Source organism: Hyperoodon ampullatus (assembly GCF_949752795.1).
Source record: "Hyperoodon ampullatus genome assembly, chromosome: 18".
Classification (NCBI taxonomy): Eukaryota; Metazoa; Chordata; class Mammalia; order Artiodactyla; family Ziphiidae; genus Hyperoodon; species Hyperoodon ampullatus.
The window spans coordinates 47267740-47288380 of record NC_136931.1 but is presented as its reverse complement, the minus strand read 5'-3'; the positions used below and the strand labels follow the sequence as shown (position 1 = coordinate 47288380).

At 51.7% G+C, this 20641-nt stretch overlaps 1 protein-coding gene across 1 annotated transcript; it reads left to right on the top strand.

Annotated features, from left to right (window-relative positions):
* Positions 1-79: 79 nt before the first annotated feature.
* On the top strand, positions 80-20363 carry NPHS1 (NPHS1 adhesion molecule, nephrin; the record flags this gene model as incomplete). Its single annotated transcript, XM_079724073.1, has 31 exons — positions 80-135; positions 566-760; positions 3361-3494; positions 3602-3817; positions 3894-4016; positions 4223-4351; positions 5003-5084; positions 5466-5569; positions 5753-5880; positions 5968-6139; positions 6327-6484; positions 6751-6895; positions 6998-7122; positions 8322-8508; positions 8718-8847; positions 8974-9146; positions 9563-9703; positions 9799-9939; positions 10446-10567; positions 11559-11730; positions 11826-11982; positions 12078-12229; positions 13605-13716; positions 13800-13981; positions 15595-15651; positions 17345-17464; positions 17597-17621; positions 17728-17803; positions 17958-18051; positions 18145-18251; positions 20232-20363. 31 exons carry the CDS (start codon positions 80-82, stop codon positions 20361-20363), a joined length of 4047 nt encoding a protein of 1348 aa, XP_079580199.1.
* Positions 20364-20641: the final 278 nt, after the last annotated feature.

Below are 20641 nucleotides of genomic sequence, written 5' to 3'. Positions count from 1 at the left end.
CCTCGCCCCGCCCAGGCCCGCCTTCTGGGAGACCCGCCCTCTTCCCGCTGAGAAACTCCCGCGGCCCAGACGCGGATGAATGGGGGCACGCAGGGCCGGGTCCCCCCAGCGGGAGGACACCCCAGCGCCCTTTCAGTCTGGGAGCTGGAACACCTGGGTTGAAGGAGGGGGTACCGGCTGGGTTGGACACCTGCACCCTGCCGGGGTTGGGGGATGGCTGGGGGTGAGGAGGAGGGAGGGGAGGGAGTGGAAGAAACTTGCTCAGCCTGGGTCCTGGAGGGACCGCACTGAGTGGAAACGGAGCTATAAATGGGAACCCCTGGGGACTCGCTAGTTTCCGCGCCCCGGAGAAGCGGGGCCCGGGGCTCCTCTGGGCCTGGTGGGTCAGGAAGAGGGCACCGTGTTTGCCTGGGGGGCAGCTGGGAACCCTCGAGAAGGGGGGTGTTCAGCTCTCCCCACCTCAAAACCCCTTCTCAAAATATCCCTCTGCCTGCCTTGCTACCGCTGCAAACCATAGCACGTCCTGAGATCCAGAAATCCGGGCCCCCAGCCCCTCCTTTCCCAGGACCCTGCGGGCCGGGACCACCCCCTCGCCCCACTCCGCCGTGGTTGCCGGGCGACGGCTGGGAGGCGGCGGTGTCTGGGCTGAGTCAGGCGGGGAGTCTGGGAACCACGCAGCTTGTCCTGACGGCTACATGCCGCCCAGCTGGGGCGTTCCCACGCTGCCGGCCCGCGGTGCGCTGCGCAGCTGGCCGGGCAGGTGGGAGGGACCCGGAGCCGACAGAGCGGGGACTGGGGGCCTGGGACCCTGGGTCTGACATTCTTGAGCCTGTAGGGACTGGGGCTCCACACTCCGTTGTTCCTGAGCTCAGATTCTTGTGTCCCTAAATAGCAGGGGCATGAATCCCCAGGATTCTATGACTAGGGGTTCAGACCTCTGAGGACTGAGAAGCTACTGGCCTGAACTCCAAGTTTCTGAGGAGTTGGGGACTCACCTAGGTCCCCTGCCTGCAGCAGAGTGCAGTTGGGAAAGGATGACCTTGGGTCAGAAAATATGGCCTTAAATCTTAGAGTCAGTGGATTTAACCAACAATCTCTCTCCCACCCCCACTCAGGCCCAGGAGGATTTGAAAATCAGCAGACAGTGAACATCTGCCCTAAGTCCTGTGTGTGCATGGTGTGTGGGGGGGAAGGATTGGAGGCCTGAACTCCTAGGTCCTTGGGAAGAATGGACCTGGACTCCTGAGTCTGAGAGGGTAGATCCTGGGGGCCCAGACTTCTAGAACTCTTGGCTTTTGTTTTGGGGATCCAGCCCCTGGATTTTGAAACAGGATGAGCTTGGGTCCAGGACTCCTGAGTCTTGGGGTGGAAGTCAGGTAGTAAGGTTGTTTTTCCAGACACCTGACATCGCTTCCCCTTCCTGGCTCTCTGGGGCCACAGGCATGGAAAGATGGAGAGCCTGAGGTCCCAGGAGCATCCAGAGAAGGAAAACATCCAAGGTGGAGGGTGGAAGGTTTGTGCTAATTAAAGGTCCCAGCAATGGACAGCTCTATGCCCTGGCCCCGAGGGACACCATCTGGTGACGGCGCTGTGAGAGAACCTCCAGCTCTGCATCCAGCCCATTCCCCAGGAGGCGTGGGGGCGTTGGGAGAGGGAATGTGGGAGGAGGGCAAGGAGTCAGGAATGGGAGGGAAGAAGAAAGATTAGAGGGAACATCAAGGATGGAGGTGTGGGGACTCAGGCCAGATGCCTCATCTTGTTTCTGGATGAGGACCAGATGGGGGTCATACTGGGGAGAGAGAGAGAAAACGAGCAGTTCCAATTCCTGCAGGAGATAAGCGGGCAGAAGCAGCTTATCCCATGTGGGTGTGTATGCGCACACTGGAGTGGGGAGGGCAGGCCAACCAGCATATGGTTATAAAATCCAAAGATGTGACAATCAGGAGGACTCAGAGATGAAGAAACAAATGAAAGAAAGACACACAGTCAAAGGCTGACTGAGAACAAATATTTATGGAGCTCCTGGTGTGTGAGAGAGACAGAGTATGGGGTGGGGGAGAGAGAGAGATGAGAACAGAGACAGGAAGTGAAAAACAGAGAAACATACAGGCACAGACAGTGCCAGAGTTAAAGGCTGGCTGACATGTAACCACCTAATGGAGAGAGAGTGGGGGAGAAAGACACTGAGTCAGAGAGGGAGAGTCTCAAAGCGATGGAGAAAGATAGGAAAATAAATCGAGATGGATTGAGGGAGGGAGAGAGACAGACACACCCAGAAGGCAAGAAGAGACAGAAAGAGCTAGAGGGAGGCTACGTGAACTAGAACTCACAAGGCCCTTGCCAAAGTGTTCCCACACTGGGCTCAGTGCTTGTGGCCTCGGACCCTACCTGTCACTCCTACCCACTCAGATTGCCTGGCACACTTAACACCTTAGACATTTACACACTCACACACTGCACGAACTTCCACAGATCACAGCTCACTCTCACTTTCCCCAGGCTCACACGCATGCTCACACACTCACAAGCACTTCACACATATGTGTGCACACAGCCATCGGCACTCTCCCACTCCCTCTCACACACCGTTGCACACTCCTCAGCAGAGACCCCTGACATCACTAGAGGGGGATGTCTACTCAAAGAAGGAAGGGACTTGAAGGTCAGGTACCAGGGTAGGAAGAGCCGAAGAGTCTTACCCCCACGCTGGGTCCAGCTCTCAGCTCCCCATGCTGAGCTGGGACCTCCTGGGTCTGAACTGCTCCTCCTTTATCCCTGGCCCAAGCCAGGCCCTTGGGGTCATGGGGGCTGGGGAGGCACCGAGGAATGTGCTTGGCATGTGCTGACAGGGGATTTCTTGCTCCAGCTGTGCCGGAAGGAGCCTGTTGGGCAGAGGCCTGAAGCTGGAGACGCAGGAGGGTGCCTGGGGGAGGTAACAGTGTGAGGACGAGATTCGACTGAGAACTGGACCCAGCTCTGCCACTGACCGCATCCTCGCTCTCCTGGGCTCCCAGGGCCTGTGCGGCTCAGCAGTGGGTCCTCCCTGAGGGGCTATGAGTGGTGAGAGGAGACCAGAGGTGGGAGTGGCACAGGAGAAGAAAGAGAAATAGACACTGACTTCAGGGAAGGAGATAGAGACTGAGAGAGAGAGAGAGAGGGAGAGAGAGAGAGGGAACTTGAGACCAGGAGAGCACGATAGAGAGAATACAGGAGGGAGATCAGAGGGGACTTAGGGCAGGAAGAGAGAGAGAAAGACAGTGTCGGGGAGGGGAGACTGACTCCTGGGAGGAGAGAAAAACAGAGAAGGAGAAGAAGAAAAAGAGAAACAAAGAGAAAAGTAAGAGACGGAGACAGGGAAAGGGACCCAGAGAAAGACAGAGGCAGACGCAGGAGGCGGGCAGTGGTCCCTGTGGGAGCCACAGGCAGAGGACCTGGGATGGCTCTGAGGCTCCCCATCAGGACACCGCTGCTCTTCATGGGGCTGCTGATGACAGGTGAGTGGGATCCTGGCCGGTGACCAGAGCCAGGTGGTCCTCATTTTCCACCCACATCCTCCAGGCAGACCCTCTGCCCTCTCCTACTGACACCTCTGTGTCCCCAGGCCTGGCCCAGGTGCCAGTCCCTGCCTCAGCCCCCCGAGGCTTCTGGGCTCTGCCTGAAAACTTGACGGTGGTGGAGGGCGCTGCCGCTGAGCTGTGGTGTGGGGTCAGCGCCCCTGGCAGCACAGTCCAATGGGCCAAAGATGGGCTGCTCCTAGGCCCTGATCCTAGGATCCCCAGTTTCCCACGGTATCGCCTGCAAGGGGACCCTACGAAAGGTAAGGGACAAGAGCCTGAGGTTCTCAGCCACCAGCAGAGGCTGACCGCGGCCCTGACCTGGGGTCCTCCCTGCAGGTGAATTCCACCTGCGTATTGAAGCATGTGACCTCAGCGACGATGCAGGGTATGAGTGCCAGGTCAGCCGCTCAGAAACAGGCCCTGAGCTCGTGTCGCCCAGAGTGATCCTCTCCATCCTGGGTACGGGTGAGAGACCTCCAGGGCCCATGAGTCTGGACTTCCACCCTCGCCAGCTCCAGGGTCCAGGAATCCAAGCCCCCAGTTCCCCACCACCCCCTTGCTTAGACCCAGGGTGCAGAACTCATTTCCTGAGCAATGAGACACAAAGCCCAGATCCTCATATCCTTCTGGGTGCTTCTGGCTTATTCCAGACCCTTTCTCACCAGTGCCCCCCAAGGTGCTTCAGCTGACTCCCGAGGCAGGGAGCACGGTCACATGGATAGCTGGACAGGAGTACTTGGTCAGCTGTGTGTCTGGGGATGCAAAGCCAGCACCTGACATCACCTTCCTCCTGAGTGAGTGTGGGTGAACTGATGGGGGCAGCGGGAAGCCCCTGGAGTGGGGAGGGGATGTGTCCCTGCCCAGGGTTCTCCTGAGATGGGATACAGGAACAGGCCTGGGGAGATGCAAAGGCCAGTGTGGGACCCAGTGGATGGGAGGGGACATCCAGGAAAGGTACCGAGGAGTTCACGGGACTGCTAGGCCGGGACTCAGGGGAGAGGCTGAGGCTCCAGATAGAGATACGGGTGTCCTTCTGGTGCAGCAAAGAGAAGCTGAGGTGATGGGGGTGGGTAATACAACCCAGCAAGGAGGGGAGGGGAGAGGGACTTCCCTGGCGGTCCAGTGGTTAGGACTCCGCACTTCCACTGCAGGGAGCACGGCTTTGATCTCTGGTCAGGGAACTAAGATCCCTGCAAGCCAGGTGGCGTAGCCAAAAAAAAAAAAAAAAAGGAGAGGAGGGGAGAGGCCCAGGCCAGGACTCAGCCCTGAGTGAGGACTCCAGGATTCAGGGACGCTGGAATGTGTGGAGGGAATGGACATAGTGTTTCTCCTCCAGAACCAGGAGGGAGGGGTTGTATGTCCACCCTGAGGAATTCCAGGCCATGCTCCCCAGAATCTACCTTGGGGGAAACCTCGCACCCCTTCAGCCTTCTTGTTACCTCAAGGTGGACAAACAATTTCTGACATCTCTGCTAATGTGAATGAGGGATCCCAGGAGAAACTCTTCACCACAGAGGCCACAGCCAGGTATGGAAATTGGGGTGCCCTCCCCACAGACTGATCCCCAAATTTCTCCATGAAAACCCCATATCCTAGGGATTCAAGCATGGAAACTTGGGTCAGGTAGGAACATCCGGGACCCAATTCTTCACCCTGATGCTCTAAAACTTCTTCATGGAATCCCAGTTCCAGAGGATCAAGTACAAAGGTTTTGGCCAGGTGTGGGCCTCTGGGACCCCAGTTCTCACTGTTGACCCCGAAATCTCTTCCATGGAACTCTAAATCCTAGAGGAAATCATCATAGAGACTTAGGCCAGGTGTGGGGAGCTGGCCTGCCCACCTCTTCACCTTGACTTCCCAAATTTCAGATGATGACTCTGACTTTAGAACCCCAACTTCCCACCCCAGGGTGACACCCCAGAGCTCGGATAATGGGCAGTTACTGGTCTGTGAGGGGTCTAGCCCAGCTTTGGACACCCCTATCAAGGCTTCAATCACCATGAATGTTCTGTGTAAGTGGGGAACTGAGTCAACTGTTGGCACCAAGGATGGGGAGCAGGAATTGGGGGGCGCAGGGAGCACAGGGATCATGGAAGGCTCAGACTCTCAAGGGGGAAACACAGGGGTTCAGAGGCAGGCTGTGGGGCCTGGAAAGAATGCATGGAGTCCCCAGGCCCGTGACTGCTGTTCCCCAGTCCCCCCAGGACCCCCTGTCATTGAGTGGCCAGGCCTGGACGAGGGACACGCGAAGGCAGGGCAGAACTTGGAGCTGCTGTGCATGGCCCGAGGCGGGAATCCGCTAGCCACACTGCAGTGGCTGAAGGTGAGGCAGAGGCAGGTCTGGAGATGGGGGGAGGGGCGAGGGCCAGGAGCCGGCCCCGAGCTGGCCCAGGCCTGTCCCTGTCTCCAGAACGGCCAGCCAGTGTCCACAGCCTGGGGCACAGAGCACACTCAGGCAGTGGCCCGCAGCATGTTAGTGATGATCGTGCGGCCGGAAGACCATGGGGCGAGGCTCAGCTGCGAGGCCTACAACAGCGTATCTACAGGGATCCAGGAACGCGGGGTCAAGCTTCAGGTCACCTGTGAGTCCTGGTGCCAGCTGCCCATCTGTCAGTCTGTGCCCCAGAGAACCATCTGTCTGTGCCCCCAAATCATGCCTGTCTGATGCCAAAGACCTCATCATCTGTCCCCAGTCTCCTCTCTGTCTGGGCTCATCTGTGAGCCATGCAACCCAGCTTAGTGTCTCTCGTCTGTCCATCATCCCTGCAGTTCCCCCCAGTGCCATTACCATCCTGGGATCTGCATCCCAGTCTGAGAACAAGAACGTGACCCTCTCCTGCATCACCAAGTCCAGTCGCCCAAGGGTCCTACTGCGATGGTGGCTGGGCTGGCGGCAGCTGCTGCCCACAGAGGAGACAGTCATGGACGTGAGGCGGGGGCCAGGCTCCTGGGTCTGAGGGAGGAGGGAGCTGAGGGCACAACTCCTGGATCTGGGAGAGGAGGGGTCTGGCAGCTTGGATGCCTTGGTGCCTGGGGAGCAAGCATGGACTGGGGCCCAGGGCCTCCTGGGTCTAACAGAGGAGAGGGTGGAGATGATTCATGTGTCCCTGCTGGGGTCTGGGGTGGACCCAAGTCACTGGTACCATGGATGGGGGTGCCCTACTCCCCCAGTCTGAAGCTCGCTCTCTGCCAGGGCCTGCATGGTGGCCACATCTCCATGTCTAACCTGACATTCCTGGCGCGACGGGAGGACAATGGTCTGACCCTCACATGTGAGGCCTTTAGTGAGGCCTTCACCAAGGAGACCTTCAAGAAGTCACTCACCCTGAATGTGAAATGTGAGGCTCCACCCTCACCCGGGGGTGCCCCATGCCTTAGAGACCCCCACCCTCAGGCCCCAGCCGGGAGAGAAAATCCACTCTTCCTGGCTCTCCCCACAGATCCTGCCCAGAAGCTATGGATTGAGGGCCCCCCAGAGGGGCAGCGTCTCCGGGCTGGGACCCGGGTGAGGCTGGTATGTTTGGCCATTGGAGGCCATCCAGACCCTTCCCTCACCTGGTACAAGGTTGGTGCCAAGCAAGGGTTGTGGGGTGGCCGGGAATGTGGGGGTAAGATGAAGCCCCTTCTCTCCTCCTCTTGGGAAATCTTGGGAAACCTGAATTTCTTGAAAAATACTGGAGATTTTGAGTTTCGGCAGGGAATTGGAAAAGACAAACGCCATGAGAATTAAATGCGACCTTAGAAAAAGTGAGGAAATTCTGGGAAAACAGTGAGAATTCTAGAATAAAAGAAAGAATTCTGGATCCGATTGGGAATTCTAGAGAAAAGGCAATTAATTTCATTAAAATTAAAGGAAATTCTGGTGAAATCTTGGAACTCAGGTGAAATGGCAGGAATTTTAGGGAAAGACTAAGAATTCCAGAAACAAAAGACAATGGTGGGCAAAGCCTAGAAATTTGGAGGGAAAGACTAGTAATCCTCCAGCACATTTGAAAAATCCATTAATATTAAATTGAATTCTTGGGACTTGAGGGTAAGAAATTGAAATTCCATTAAAATTTTAAAATTCTGGCAGAATTCTGGGAGACTCTTGGGAAATTAGGAATCTAGTGGAAATTCTGGGGGAAAGACTAGGCATTATAGGAACGAAATTGAATTCCATTTAATTGGATGGAATTTTGGAGAAATACCACGAATTGGGACAATACAAAGGATTCTAGTAAAAGATTAGGATAATAAGAGAATATTGGGGAAGGATTCAGAAATTTGCGACCAGCCAATGGAATTAAGGGAAAGATCAAAGGAAATCTTTGAGGAAGGTGGGGAGTTTAAGAAAAAGAACTAAGGATAGGCAACAGGGAAGGAATTCTGGGAAAGGTTTGGGAATTCCAAGGGAGTTTCCTGGCGTAGGGTGTCTGGTAAACATAGCTGGAATGAAATTTGAGGAGTGGGGCTGAGGGTCGGCCGAGGGCCTCCAGAGAGCAGAGGAGGCGGGTGGGGGGGCCGGGGGTGGTGAGGCGTGGGACTGGAGGCGGAATCAGACAGCAAAATCTCGGGGCTCCGGGGGCCCAGTCGGCGGGAGAGATTCCGGTAGGATGTGCTCAGTTCCAGTCCCCATTCCTCTACCCTAGCTGGTGCCCACGGAAGGGGGCGCCTTTGCCTCATCACACAAAAGCTTTATCTGGGCTGGCAGCCAACCCAGTGGGGCGTCTCGCGGGGAATGACAGGGCTCCCCGCGGTCCCCCAGTCAGTCTCGGCCCTCAGGACTCGCGCACAGTGACCGAGCCGCGGCCGCCCCAGGAGCCACGGCGGGTGCAGCTGGGAAGTCTGGAGAAGTCCGGGAGCACCTTCTCCCGAGAACTGGTGCTGATCGCCGGTCCGTCGGACAACCAGGCCAAGTTCACGTGCAAAGCCGGCCAGCTCAGCGCGTTCACGCAGCTTGTGGTGCAGTGTGAGGGGGCGCACGGCCGGGCCGTGGGGGAGGGCTGGGTCGCGGCGGGGAACTGAGCCGGAGCCGTGGCTGGTGGCTTGGGCGTGGGGGCGGCTGGGGGAGGGGTGGATGCCGCAGAGCCCCGGCGCGCTCGGGGCTGGGCGGGGCCTGGCTCACTGCCGGGCCTCCTCCTCACCTCTGAGCCTCGCTCCTCCCACCGGCTCTCGAAGTCCCCCCAACTAACGTGACGATCCTGGCCAACGCGTCGGCGCTGCGCCCCGGGGATGCCTTAAACTTGACGTGCGTCAGCGTTAGCAGCAACCCTCCGGTCAACTTGTCGTGGGACAAGGAGGGGGAGAGGTGAGAGTGCGAGTGGCCCCGTCGCTCCCTGGTTCTGGCCACGCTCCTTGACAGTCAGAATCCCGCCCCTGCCAGTACCCAGTACCCAGACTCTGGCCCTGGTCCTACTCCCTGCCCGGTCCACAGGCTGGAGGGTGTGGCCGCCACGCCCCGGAGTGCCCCATTCAAGGGCTCCGCCGCCGCTAGGAGCGTCCTTCTGAGAATGTCATCCCGCGACCACGGCCACCGCGTGACCTGCCGTGCCCACAGCACCGAGCTCCGGGAAACCGTGAGCGCGTTCTACCGCCTCAACGTGCTGTGTATGTGCGCAGGCCTGGCATCCCTCTTGATTCCCTCCTGACCCTATACTACGTGGGTCTTCATCTTGATACTGCCTTTGACTTCCATCCTAAACTTTGAAACTTTCCTGACCTTTATCCTCACACCCGACCCTGCACCAGCTCCTATCCTGCCCAACCCCCATCCTGCCTTTTGTCCCCTATCCTTACCCCTGACCATCACCCCCATCCCGAACCCTCTTTCCATCCTTAAAGCTGACTCTGGCTTCTCCTGAACCTAACCCCCATCTCAGCTCTGAACTTAATTGCTACCTTGTCCACAACCTTAAAATCTAGTCATGATCTCGACTTTAACACTTCATGCCTGCACCTGATCTCAAATCCTCCCCGGATCCGAACCTTAACAATCTTGACTCCCAGCGGCGCCTCCTCTGCAGACCCTCCAGAGTTCCTGGGTGAGCAGGTGCTTGTGGTGACCGCGGTGGAGCAGGGCGAGGCACTGCTACCCGTGTCCGTGTCTGCCAACCCCGCCCCGGAGGCCTTCAACTGGACCTTCCGCGGCTACCGGCTCAGCCCAGGTACAGGGAAGGGGAATGAAGAGGAGCGCAGGTCTCCGGGACTCCGGGACGGGGGTGAGGGGTCTGGTAGGCCCCTCAACCTTTACTTCCCCCAGCTGGCGGCCCCCGGCATCGTATCCTGTCTGGTGGAGCTCTGCAGCTATGGAACGTGACCCGCGCTGACGATGGCCTCTACCAGCTGCACTGCCAAAACTCAGAGGGCACCGCTGAAGCTCTCGTGAGGCTGGACGTACACTGTGAGCCCCCTCGTCACCCTAGGCAACTAGGGAGTTTTGGGAGCCCCGCCCACCGTGGAAACCACACCCACCCAGGGAATCTTGCCCACTGTGGAGTCTCCTCATTGTGGAAGCTCCACCCACCCAGGGATTTTCACCCATCCTGGAAGCCTCCCACTCTGGGAGCCCCCACTATGATGGAGCCACATCCAGTTCTGGAAATCTGCCCACTAGAGAGACCCTATGTAGAATCTCTGCCCACCTACTAACATCAGGAAGCCAAACCCACTGTGGAAGCCCCACCGCCACACAATTCTGGAAGTCCACAGCACCTACTCTGGTCACTACAGTGGTATAGTAGAGGGTGGGGACAACCTCATTAACCTTGAGAACTTTACTCCAAAGGCAGACTTTATCACACCCATGACTTTCTCAGGCACCTCTAAGACACCTCACCCACCTGGGGCCCTCTTCCACCATGGCCTGTCTGGGCCCAAGTGCCTTCCCCAAGCTCCTCCCTTCCCTAGATGCTCCCATCATCCGAATTCTCCAAGACCCCACTGAAGTGAATATTGGGGGCTCTGTGGACATAGTCTGCACCGTTGATGCCAATCCCATCCTTCCTGAGATGTTCAACTGGGAGAGGCTGGTAAGGATCCAACCTTTGGTAAATGGAGGGGGCTGGGGGGATGTGATTTCTTGACTGTGAGTTCCTTGGGAGGAGGGGTCACGTCTACATGACCCTCTATAACTATGTACTTGTCCGGGCATGCTCCAAGAACTAACTGTTGAATGGCAGATGGATGGGTGGATGAGTGAATAGATAACCAGGTGAGTGGGTGGGCAGGTGGGTGGATATATGGATGGATAGGTAGATGGGTGGATGACTAGGTGGATGGATGAATGAGTGGATGGAAGAACAGATGGACAAATGAACAAGTGAATGACTGGATAAATGGATCAATAAATGGGCAGTTAGATGATTGATGAGAGAAATGAGTAGATTAGACTAGAGAGTAGATGGATGGATAGATACACCATCAGTGGAAAAGATGCCTGTGGAAGGATAATGGGTAAATGGATGGATGGATGGATGGGTGAGTGCACAGGTCAATGGAGAGATGGAGAGATGGATAAATAGGTAGCTAGATGCATTGATGAACAGATGCATGTATTTATTGGTGTGTGTGTGTCTATGAGGAAATAGATGGGGTGGATGGGTTGAGAGATGGAAGGGTGAATGGACAGGTAGAAGGAAAACAACTGGTTGGATGAATGAATGGGTGAATGGGTGAATGAATGGAATGGGAGGTTGATGGATGTATGTATAAATGAATGAATCGATGGATAGGATGGTTAAATACATGGATGGATGGGTGGGTAGATGGTTCCAAGCATGAATGGTTGAATAAATGGTTGCGTGAGTGGTTGGCTGGATTGGTGGATGAATGGATGGATCCCTGCATGAATGGTTGGATAAATGGATGGATGGGTGCATGGGTGGATGACAGCGGGAATTTTTTCTTTGCTAGGAAGGGTGATTGTGGCTGGGAGAATGAGGCTACAGAGGGGACCCAGTTTGGAGGATAATGGAGCTGGGGCCAGACTTGGGGACCATCTCCTGAGTCTTGTGCCTCCAGGGAGAAGAGGAGGAGGACCAGAGCCTGGATGACATGGAGAAGATATCAAAGGGGTCCACAGGGCGTCTTCGGATTCACCATGCCAAGTTGACCCAGGCTGGTGCTTACCAGTGCATTGTGGACAATGGGGTGGCACCTCCAGCCAGAGGGCTGGTCCGTCTTGTTGTCAGATGTGAGTAACAACCAAAGCCCTAACTTCAACGCCTGCCACTAAATCCACATATCATGTCCTTCCATACACCTCATGTTGACCTCCAACCCCTCTAGTTGCCCCCCACGTGGAGCATCCCTCTCCTCTAACTAAAGTGGCTGCAGCTGGAGACAGCACTAGTTCTGCCACCCTCCACTGTCGTGCCCGAGGTGTCCCCAATATCGTCTTCACTTGGACCAAAAACGGGGTCCCTCTGGATCTCCAGGATCCCAGGTGAGCCCAGGCCCAGCCAGGTAACAGTCCAGCCCTAACTTTGATCCCCCAGCCCCAATCACCCTCCCTGAGTCCCTGCCACACCTCCTCTCCAGGTACACAGAGCACACATACCACCAGAGTGGTGTCCACAGCAGCCTCCTGACCATTGCCAACGTGTCCGCAGCCCAGGATTATGCCCTCTTCACGTGCACAGCCACCAACCCCCTTGGCTCGGACCACACCGATATTCAACTCGTCAGCATCAGTATGGTGGGAGGGGGCTCTGAGGGTGTTGGGAGGGTGCTCCCCTAGGTCAATCCCCAGGTCTCTGGTTGCTCTCAGAATGGCAGTGTTCCTGAAACCTGAGAAGTGTTTAGGAATGAGGATGGAGTTTTTGCCTGTCCCGAAATCCCAACGGAGACTGGATTTTTTAGGGAAACCCACAACAAAGGAAAAAATGGAGGGGGTTTCTTATTGGCCCAAGTAACTGAAAAGTAGATTTTCAGGAGTCGCTGGATCTAGGTTCAGCTGTCATCAAGAACTCCCCATCTCTCAGGGCCGCTTTTCTCTGTGTTGGCCTTATTGTGAGATGTCTGTTAGACATCTAACAACCACTATGAGAAGCTTTACAATAAAGTAAGGCTTCCTAACAGTGCTGTGAAAGTACTAGAATTAAGATCCATTGGTTCCACTTGGCTCCCAGCCCATCCCTGATCCAATCAGGTGGTGAGGGGAAGGCAACCTGATCTGATTATTGCTTCTGTTGGCTAGGCCTAGTCACATGTCCATCCTACAAGGAGTGAAGTCACTTGCATCAGAAGCACGTGGCCTGAGAATGTGGGCGAGTGGTTCTCCAATGGATATTCAGGGTTCTGTAACCAGAAGAAATGAGGGGAATGGATATGAGATAGGCACAAAAATCCACTACAAGAAACATATTATACAGTCAATCCTCCTTATTTGTGGAGTCTGTATTTGCACATTTGCCTGCTTGCTAAAATTTATTCATAACCCTCAAATCAATACTCATGCTGCTCTCTCAGACATTCAGGGGACTGTACAGAGCGGGTGAAAAATTTGAGTCACCCAATGAGTACATTCTCAGCTGAGGTGGAGCAAGACAACACTCTGCTTTCTTACAGCACTCATATTTTGCACCTTCGTGCTTTTTGTTAGTGATTTTGCTAAATAAAATGGCCCCCAAGCACAGCACTAAAGTGCTGTCTGGTGTTCCTAAGCTCAAGAAGTCTGTGGTGTGCCATTTGGAGAAAATACTTGTGTTGGATAAGCTTCATTCAGGTGTGAGTTATAGCACCACTGGCTGTGAGTTCAATGTTAATGAATCAACAAGATATATTAAATAAGATGTCTTTAAGCAGAAACATGCATAATACAAGATCATGTATTAATTGGTTGATGAAAATGTGACTAGAGGCTCGTGGGAATCTAAGCCTGCATTTCCCCTAGAAGCAGTGGTTTGGTATTTGCTTGTTGAGGGTTCACAGTGACTTTAGAGAACATGACCACCATGAATAATGAGAATCGACTGTATATTTAAAATCATGCTTAAGGAATCTGGAAGGAATCTTTCAGAATCCTTCTGTATCCTCTGACTATGTCCCCCATCCCTTACCTCAAAGGCCGCCCTGATCCGCCACTGGGATTGAAGGTCGTGAGCATGACCCCATACTCGGTGGGGCTGGAGTGGAAGCCTGGCTTTGATGGGGGCTTGCCACAAAGTTTCCAAGTCAGGTGGGTCCCTATCATGGCAGGAAGGGGTGGTAGCCAATAGGACTGGGACACCTCCCTGAATGACTGCCCTCCCTTTCATGCAGGTATGAGGCTCTGGGGACTCCAGGGTTCCTCTACATGAATGTCCTACCACCCCAGGCCACCACCTTCACACTGACTGGGCTGCAGCCTTCTACACGATACAGGGTCTGGTTGCTGGCCAGCAATGCCCTGGGTGACAGTGGACTAGCTGACAAAGGGTCCCAGATCTCAGTCACCACTCCAGGTGGGAAGGGACATTCTTGGGCAGGTTACAAAATTCCTCAGAGAACTTATAGGGTGGTATAGTGAAGTCAATACTATTATTCCCTTTTTGCAGATGGAGAAACTGAGGCCCAGAGAGGTTAAAGAAACTGTCAAAGCTCACACAGGTGGAAGGAACTACAGAGAAGTAGTTCAACTCAGATTTAAACTCAGGCAGATGAACTCCAAAGACTAGTTTTTGCCACTAGACTCTACTCTTGGAATGTCACTGATGACACAAAGGAAATTATAAGAGAATTTGAATTGAATTAAAATGAAAACATGAAAATTGTGCGGTGCAGCTAAAGCAGTGCTTAGCAAGAAATTTATAGCATTAAGTGCCCATATTAGATTTTTTTAAAAGTCTTCAAATTATCTCTCTAAGTTTCCATCTTAAGAAACCAGAAAAAGAAAGACAAATTAAATCCAAATCCAAAGTAGACAGAAGGAAGGAAATAATAAAGAGCAGAAATTGATGAACTAGAAAATCAAAAAACAATAAAGAAAAATCAATGAAACCAAAAGCTGATTTGTTGAAAAGATCAGTAATGTTTATAAATCTAATCAAGGCAAAAAAGAGAGAAGACGCCACTTAAACAATATCAGGAATGAAAAGGGGGACATTACCACTGATCCTACAGACATTAAAGGAAATTAGGAAGTATTACAAACAATTTTATGTCAATAAATTCAGCAACTTGATGACACAGATAAATTCTTATAAGACTGAGAACATTTTGACTCTGGTAGACACTATAGTGTAGCGGCTACTCACACAGAGCCTGGTTCAGACAAACTTGGGTTCAAGTCCCAGCTCTGCAACTTCCTAGATGTGAGACCTTAGGCAAGTCACTTAAGACTCAGTATAATCTTTGAGCCTCAGGCTCTAAAGATAAGGTGTATCTCCAGCCTCTGTATCTCAGTTTCTGAAAATAAGGTCTATCTTAGACAGTTGTGAGGATTAAATAAAATATATCTAAAACTCTTAGAACAGGGACCTGTACAAAGTAAGTGCTATGTAGATGCTAATTTAATGAAATGCCCCGGCTCACCTTCTGTTTACTTTGCCCCATGAAAGCTCCCTTTTTCTGTCTTTCCCTTCCTGACAGAGCAGCCGTTTTCCTCATGGAAGTAAGGACTCTTTCCCATCCCTACAATCTTCCCTCCCCTTCCCCCCACCTCCATTCCAGTTTTCCCTTTAAGCACTAAAGCATAAAGCAGTACTATACTTACCTCCCTTGCTCTAGAACTTATACCTCTATTAAGGCATCCTGAGAACCCAGCATCTTTTTTGATTAATCCCCAAAATTGACAATTCAGGTTAAAAGAACCTTCCACACCATAGAGCACTCATCAATAATTTATTATTATTATTATTAGCATTATTATTATTAGCATTAGCATTAGAATGGCTATTAATAGTATTGTCATTATCATCAGCAGTTTCCAGTTCTCTTTGAAATATTCCTAAGAAGTCATAAATTAGTTCCCATGAGTCTCAAAATGGGTTACAAAGCTTAATAGGAGGCTGAGAAATATTTAAGGCTTATCTCAGATTAATGGTGTTAATTTGCATTCTCTATATTCACCTCCCAGGTCTAGACCAACCTTCTGGAGAACCTGACTACCAGATTCCCACAGAGCAGCCTGCAGGCAAGTCCTCGATCCCCAAACAACCTCTCTCTCCTGGAAAAAACTTTCTGGTCTCTAACCCCACCTCCTCTTCCTTGTGGCCACAGCCCTTTAAAACTTAGCTCTGCCCTGTAGGCCCTCACTCATATCCTTAGCTCTTCCTCTTACCTGGATGTGATAAATTTTCTCTCTTCCTAATTCAGTTTAATTCTGGAAAACAAAGCAAAATGAAAAACTAGCTGATTCCATGCCCTGTGCAGAGCCTGTGTCAGTTGGCTTTTGCTGTGTAACAAACCACTCCAAATATGCGCACTTACAGCAACAGACATTATTTCTTGTGATTCTATGAGTGGCTGAACAGTTCTGGTCTGGGCTGGTAGTCATGTAGCAGCTCTGCTGGGACTGGTTGGTCTAAGGGGGCCCCTCCTCACACGTCTGACAATCTGGCTCTTGGTTGGGACAATGGAGGTAAGTGGGCCGCATGTGTCTCCTTGGCTTGTTCACATGGAGGTGGTCACTGGAATCCCAAGAGCAGCAGGAGAGGGCAAGTTCCAATTTACACGCACTTTTCAAGCTTCTGATTTTGTCTCATTGGCTGAAGCAAGTGACATGGCTCAATTCAGAGTCAGTGTGGAAGGGAAAATCTCAAGGGTATGCATATAGGGAGACAATTATGATCATTTTGCAAATAATCCCCTTTAGAGTCTGAGAAGGTTGCAAGTGACAGAAAATCAGCTGTTGTTGACAATAAAAAGAATGGCTTGACTCATGAAATTGAAACCTCTTAGTGTGCCTGGATTCAGGTGCTCAAAATTTTCACCAAGGATCAGTTTCTCACTCTCTCAACTTTGCCTTCAACTCTGATGACTTCCTTCTCAGGTTCTTCTCTTAAGAAGGCAAAGAAATCCTCCCACACCTTCAGCTTTTATTTCACTTCTTAGCAGCTAGCAGAAGAGTGTCATAGATGTTCTTGCAAAAATCCACCTTAGGTTAAATGCCAGTCTCTGAACTGATCACTGTGGGAAGAGGGATGGGAGCTCTTATTGGCCAGGTCAGGCCATGTGTCCTCCACAGAGTCCTGGGGAGCCATCCAGACTGAGAGCAGGGAGTAACCACTGTCAAAGGAAAATGAGTCCTGTTAGCAGAAGTTGGGAAAATGAGTGCTAAGCAGATGTCTACTGGGAGGGACTTAGTCCTGTCCTCAGGGATATAGCAGAGGGTTCTGATATTGTCTGGGATGGAAGTTTGTGCAAAGAGGAAGTCATTCGAGATGGAGTTTGAAGGGAGAATAGAAGTTTGGTTGAGAAGAAAGGACACTGAAAGACAGACACTTGACTATTCGAAAGCTTAGAAGTGTGGGTTTGTCTCAGTGATTCTGGAAACAGCCAGTGGTTAGTTTTGTGTGGCTGGAGGGTCAATAGTTTGTGAGCAAGAGTGGGGACATGGAAAGAGGCCAGATCATAGAAGGTCTTGAATGCCCAGCTAAAGAGCTGAAGTTCCTGCTTGAGTCCATACAAGGGGCTTGGGCAAAGGTAGGACCCACTGCTAATGGCCTGATTTGAGAAAGGAGCCACCTTCCCTGGGGTGGCAAAAGGAGTGGACATGGAAACACCTGCCCATCTGCTTTCCTGACCTAGGAGGAGGACTTTGCTTGGTCAGGGACAGGCTTTTTCAGAGAACCCCAATTGAAGTCTAAAACCAGTTGTCCCCACAGGACCCTCAAAGCTGCCCCTGCTGCCTGTGCTGTTTGCTGTTGGGGGTCTTCTGCTACTTTCTAACGCCTCCTGTATCGGGGGATTCCTCTGGCAGCGGAGACTGAAGCGTCTTGCTGAGGGTGAGGAGGGACCTGCCGGGACGGAGGCCCGAGGGTGATGGGAGCCCTGGGTTGGCTGCATATTGAAGGTATCCCAGGGCCAAGTGGGCTCGAGGAGCATGTTTCTGACCCCTTTTTTCCTACTTCCCTCAGGCATCTCAGAGAAGACAGAGGCAGGGTAAGTGGGGATATTTTTCTGTAAGGAAGACTCTGGGGAGGAGGTTTGAGGGAGACAGCTGTCAGAGGGTCAACACCCAGCTGCCCCCATGCCTCCATCCTGGAAGGTCAGAGGAAGACCAAGTCAGGAATGAATACGAGGAGAGCCAGTGGACTGGAGACCGTGACACTCGAAGCTCCATGGTGAGTGGGGGTGGTCCTGACACCCCCCTGACAGGGAATTGACAGTGACTAAAATTCCACTGTTAGCTTCACGTTAATCATTGCCCTTTCCAGGAATGATGGAGTCAAAGGATGGAAAAGACTTTATCTGTTTTTTTGGGGGGGGCATTGACAGGTCAGCACAATAGATGTAGAGCCATATTACCACTCCATGAGGGACTTCAGCCCCCAGCTGCCCCCCACACTGGAGGAGGTGTCTTATCCCCGAGGTGAGTGGTGAGCACAGCAGAACCCACCCCCCATAGGTAACCCTGACATCTGGACCTGGTGCCCTGATCATCTCTGCCTTCCATGTGTCACAGGTCTTAAGGAGGAGAATATGGCTTTTCCTGGGCACGTGTATGATGAGCTGGAAAGACTGTACGCCCCATCTGGGGCCTGGGGACCTGTCTACGATGAAGTACCAATGGTGAGGAGATTTGTATCAGCAGAGATATTTCTTGGCTAGTGCTAGAAACCCACCTCCTACTGCTTGTAATAATTAGGGTAAGCTAGCTGCTGTAGTAAAGAGGCCTTAGCCATAATCCAGTGGCCTAAATGAGACAGTCTATTTCTTTCTCACATAGCAGTCAGAGGTGAGTGGCCCTGCTGCATGTGGTTATTCTGGAACCCAAGTTCTTTCTGTTGTGTTCCTCTGCTATCCTCTAGTAAGTTGACTAAGTTTACATGGATGGGACAGTTCCCTGGGGGTTTCAACTGGTGGGAAAGGGAAAAAGAGAGCATGGTAGAGGCACAACCCTGACTTATGGTACAGGCCCAGAAACGGTGCATTCTGCTCTCATTCCACTGGTGAGAATATGGACATGGTCACACCTAACTGCAAAGGAGTCTGAGAAATGCAGCCTATTTGGCAGCTATATCCCCTACTACAATTCTGTTACTGTGGAAGAAGGAAGGTATGTATTTGGTTGGATAATTAGCCATCTCCACTATACTGGTCAAGCAGAGAGATATAGAGAAATAATTTTTTGGCCCACTCAATGGAAAAGTCAAGGGATAGAAATGTCTTCAGGCCCACCCAGAATTTCCTCTCTAAAGATGTCCCTAACAAATTCAGGTTTGTATCCTATTAGATTAGAAACCTTCCAATAAAGGGAATGCCTCTTTTTCAACAGCTCCAAAGCCCCAACGCAGACACTTATTGGTTTAGTTTGGATCATACTCATTGCTGAACAACTGAAGTGGGGAGTAGTATATGCTAATTGGACAAGTCTGAATCAGTGCCCACCCATGGCATCAGGGAGTAGGGGCCAGCCCCATTCAATCCACTGGGCTGAGAGTGGAAGAAGGATGGAGAGCACAGAGGGAAGTGAAGATTGTGGCTGGGCAGGCAAAAGCAGCCGACAGGGACCTTGGCCACAAACTAAGCCCCACCTACTGTAAGGGAGGTGGGGCAGAACCCCTACTTTCTGTGTGGCCTTGACTAATGCTCTGGCTACAGTGGGCCAAAGATTTCCCTCTGTAATTTTGTCCAGATGGGGAACTGTTCTCCCCACAAAGGTGGAAATAAAGTGCACAATGCTGTCCATGGTGCTGAACCACACGTGCCCTCTAAAGCACAGATGCAGTCTGAACACTTTCTGAAAAGGGCCACATAGTAAATATTTTGGGCTTTGCAGGATATAGTGTCTTTCTAGAAACTACTCACTCTGCCATAAAAACAGCAATAGACAATAGATAAACAAACAATTGTGGCTAAGTTCCAATAAAACTTTATTTTGGGGCACTGAAATTTGAAATTAATATAATTTTCACATGTCACAAGCATCATTCTTTTTTTGATATTTTCCCAGCAATTAAAAAATGTAAAACTATTCTTAGGCAATAAAAAGTAAAGTGGGCCATATTTGGCCCATGGGCAAGTCTGCTCTAAAGTTTACTGATCAAAAAGAACCATTTTCTCCCAAATCTAGGGAAAGCACATCCCCAGTAGCGACCACCCTACATGGTCTTTTATCTCTTCTATTTTGATGAGGGAATGTTTTGGACATTCATAAGACTGACAGAATCAAGACTCACATTCCACAATTCCCATATCTGATATCGTGGGCTAACTAAAAGTTCAAATGTCTGACATTTAAATTATTTTTTGACAGAAATCACAAGATATCTTGGACTTGCTTAAAAATAATCCAGTTGGGGGGGATGAGAAGATAGAGATATAGATAAATAAAGATTGACCAAAGGTTGATATTGTTGAAACTAAGTGATGGGCTCACGGGGCTACATAATAATCACTCTCCTCTTTGTTTATGTTGGAATTTCCCCCATAATTAGAAGCTAAAACATTTTTTTCTATGAAGTAGAGCAGGAGGTTGTATCCCCCAGAGCTGCAATGATGACCCACAGAGCATCTCTCTATGGTTCTAACTCCACCTTTGCTTGTCAGGGCTCCTGTGACCTCTACTGGCCTGAAGACAGGTATGAGGATGCAAGAGGAATCTATGATCAGGTGGCAGGAGATTTGGACCCTATGGAACCTGATGCTCTACCCTTTGAGCTGAGGGGACAGCTGGTGTGAGAGCCTTCTCAACACCCTTTTCCTACACCTGCAAGACATAATATCCCAATTGTCCTTTTTATTCCAGCCTAGGCTGAGCTTGTTAAGTGATCTCCATTGGACACAAAGGGACTGGACTTTTTCAGAAAGGGAAGTGGAGAGGTGTGTGTAAGTGACAGAAGATGGTTCAAGCTGGTGTCAAAGTATAAACAAGCCTCCTCCTCGGGTTGGATTTAGAGTTCTCCATAGGGACACAGTGAATTGTTAAAGACATCTGAATAATGAAAAGCTAGTCTGAG